This window comes from Cryptomeria japonica, chromosome 7 (genome assembly GCF_030272615.1).
Source record: "Cryptomeria japonica chromosome 7, Sugi_1.0, whole genome shotgun sequence".
Classification (NCBI taxonomy): Eukaryota; Viridiplantae; Streptophyta; class Pinopsida; order Cupressales; family Cupressaceae; genus Cryptomeria; species Cryptomeria japonica.
In genome coordinates this window covers 252,792,691-252,796,278 of record NC_081411.1, presented here as the reverse complement: position 1 = coordinate 252,796,278, position 3,588 = coordinate 252,792,691, and the positions used below count along the sequence as shown (strand labels likewise).

Genomic DNA, 3,588 nt, shown 5'->3' with positions numbered 1-3,588 from the left:
CACAACTATGGAGAAATCAAAATGTCATCGATTATCCTCACATTGTTTCACAATACATGCATTCACGATACTCAACTTTTAGGAAAGAGATCCTCGATAAGGGCATGAATGTCAAAGACTATTGGTGTAGATACGAATGACAACATAGGGGATCCGCACATGTGCATGGTTTTATATGGTTAAATGGAGCACCAAATATGGACAATATTAATTGGAATAATCCAGATCAATTGTACTATGCTGAATCATATCTACACGATTTAGTTCATGCATGTAACCCTCGACAAGACACACACCTTCGAAACATACAGGTACGATTACAATAAATTAGCAAATCAAGCCCTTTTCATATTATACACAGTTTAAAATAAGTATAAATAGAGATTGACAATTTTTAATCCACATTCTAGGTATATCAAAATTTCAATCTACACCCATGTCTAAAAAACACAAGACAGCTGGCAGAAACTTCTCTCCATGATGACTATGATGAGATTTTGAATACTGTTCAAAGACACACAATGTGTCGAGAGGGTGCATGTCTATGCAAAAGAAAGGGGAAATTGGTTTGTAGGTAAATATTTCCTAACCAATTTTATTCATTTCAAATGTAAATATTGTCTATCTTGAATATATTACTTTGTTTACTAATAATATATGTGAATGACATATAGGTATAATGCCCCATGGCCATTAAATTTAGAAGCTTCTAGAATTTATAAAGACTTGGAAAGTGGTGAAATGAAATTTGAGCCATTCAGAAATGATGACAGGAGTTAACTCATATAATCGATACATACTCCAACTATGGAGAGCAAATATTGATTGGCAACCTGTTACGTCAAAACATGATGTAACTAAATATATTGCAAAGTATGCAGCCAAAGCTGAGAAAAGCTCAGAAACATACCATCAAATGTTATTACGGTTAGCAAATGTAGAAAATCCTGATGATTTAGCAGCAAAAGCATATAGAAGGCTTCTTACCGAAACACTAATAGAAAGGGATATTGGAGCCCAAGAAACAAGTCACATGCTTCTAGAACTTCCATTGGTACAAAGCAGTAGAACATTTGTCAACTTAAATGTTTCAAGGGAAGTATTCAAACGCGTGGACTTAAATAGTGATGATGACAATGAAGAACATACCATATCTTTCATCAATGCATATAGGAACAGGCCACAAATTTTTGGAAGTTGTGTGCCTTATTGATGCTGCAAAATCATGGATATATAACAGAAAAAGAAGAGGAAAGAACAAATGGAGTCCAAGGAAAGTCGCTGCTATTGTAAGAGTATTTCCTAGATTTCAATCAATTCCTGCATGTCACTCAGATAAATGGATTGATTTTTGCTCTTCAAAATTGTTTCTCTATAAGCCTTTTCATGAAATTCACACAGATATTGGCCACAATGATGAATCCATAGTTGCAACATGGGATAAATTTAGATATAATCAATGGCATATAGAAAGGAGAGGAGATATTGAAAATAGTGAAAATGAGGCTGATTCAGAATCTGAAGACAATAATGCCCAAGGTACCACCACAGAGAATGAATGGGAAATTTTATCTAGACTTCATCATGGACAGATTATGCAAGTTTCAGAAATAGATATGTTGGGTAGAAGAGATATAGATCGACAAACAAACTAGTGTCAAGAATTTCAAGGTGAACAATACACGAATGAAGCTACAAATTTTATTAACATAATGAGAAATAATGGTTGTCTTATTCATGATGACATACCAAAATGTGTGGACTATGGAAACCTCAGTCACAAACAAAACAAAGCAGTCAACATTATAATGTCCCACTATCATACATATCAAAATGTATCACCCTTATATATGATAATTCAAGGCACAGTAGGAATGGGTAAGTCATACTTGATCGGTGCAATAAGTCAAACATTACAAAATGCAGCCTCTCCACAACGCTCTCCTCTACTTCTACTTGCACCAACAAGAGTTGTAGCATTCAACATTGGAGCATCAACGATTCATTATAAGTTGAGAATTCCAATAAAAGAATTCAGTGAGCTACAAGGGACAAGACTTACGACTTTCCAAGAGGAAATTTCTCACATAAAGTACATATTAATAGATGAAATGAGCTTCTTGGGAGAGATGTTACTTGAAAACATAGACTCTCGTCTTCGACAAGCATTTCTAGAAAATAGTCATAAAATTTTTGAAGGTATGATTAACATTTAAGTTTCTTAGAATAATAGATCTACATTTTTAACACATTTACCTATTGCTGAATATGTGTATTAAAATATTTTTCAGGTATATCTATGATATTGGTCGGAGATTTGGCACAATTGCCTCCTGTCAAAGATAGAGTGGCATATGAAAGCAAAAGGTGTGCAAGGATACTGTGGGAAGAATTCAAAACCATAGTTACTTTGAGACGTATTTTCAGACAAGATGGACAAAGCAATGAACAAGAAAGATTTCGTCTTCTTCTAACAAACATAAGGGATGCAAACCCTACAATAGATGATTGGATGTTACTTATGTCAAGATCAAATGGAAACATGAGTATTGCAACAAATGATGAGTTCGAAAATAGTGTTCATTTATTCTCGACAAATGATAATGTGCACACTCATAGCAAAAGAAAATTGTACTCATTAAAAAACCCTATTGCACGAAGCATCGCTGTAAAAACAAAAACACTTAGTTCTATAGAAGGCGATGGAAATGATGAGTTCGACATGGAACTATTACTCAGGAAATATGCAAGGGTGATGTTAACTTCAAACTTATGGATAGAAGCAGGTCTTGTCAATGGAGCACTAGGATATATTCGAAGTATTGTATATAGACCTGGAAGTGCACCACCTTTGCCACCATCATATGTACTTGTAGATTTTGATGGTTACTCAGGAATTCCATTTGATGATCGTCATCCCCAAAGAGTTCCAATTCCAACTATTGACAAAGCTAGCACAAAGTAAATTCCATTGATATTGGCTTGGGCTTTAACCATACATAAATCACAAGGGTTGACACTAGACAAAGCCACTATTGATATAGGCCCCACTGAAAGAAGTGGTCTCACATTTGTAGCAATATCACGTGTCAAATATTTTCAAGGACTACGGATTATGCCAACCTTCACATATGACAAATATGAAAAAATGAAGAGGGGAAAATAAGCTGCCAGAAGAAAGGAAGAAGAAAGCAGGCTAAAATCCTTAGAAGTTATTTGATCTAATAAATGTTGTTAATAAATAGATAAGGAGAGAGCAAGCAAGGTTGTAGCCGCAAGAAAATACTATTTTGTTCTATCTTTTTTTAATATAATATAAAAGGAGTTGGCCCAATCCAACAATTTACTTATCAAAAAAATATCTTATTCTGATGATTTATTTTTTTATTAATTTTTTAATTTAATCATATATTGTAGGTTAATTTAGACTAAAATATATTTTGTTAAATAATATTTTTATGACATGTAAATAGTTTTATGCAAAATCAATGTGATAATACATCTACATATTATGATTGAAAAGCAAAATGGACGCATTCATGAATGACTATTCTTATCTAATTTAAACAAACAATCATTCTCTACATA

General features: G+C 33.4%; 1 protein-coding gene across 1 annotated transcript; it reads left to right on the top strand.

The window, feature by feature from the left end:
• Positions 1-1,874: 1,874 nt before the first annotated feature.
• On the top strand, positions 1,875-2,965 carry LOC131856643 (ATP-dependent DNA helicase RRM3-like). The gene is made up of 2 exons (XM_059208494.1): positions 1,875-2,199; positions 2,292-2,965. Exons 1-2 carry the CDS (start codon positions 1,875-1,877, stop codon positions 2,963-2,965), a joined length of 999 nt encoding a protein of 332 aa, XP_059064477.1.
• The last annotated feature ends 623 nt before the right edge of the window (positions 2,966-3,588 follow it).

Coding starts and splice junctions, on each gene's coding strand:
- LOC131856643 (XM_059208494.1), top strand. CDS start 1,875: ATGGGTAAGTCATACTTGATCGGTGCAATAAGTCAAACATTACAAAAT. Junction 2,200..2,291: donor TAGTCATAAAATTTTTGAAG/GTATGATTAACA, acceptor AATATTTTTCAG/GTATATCTATGATATTGGTC.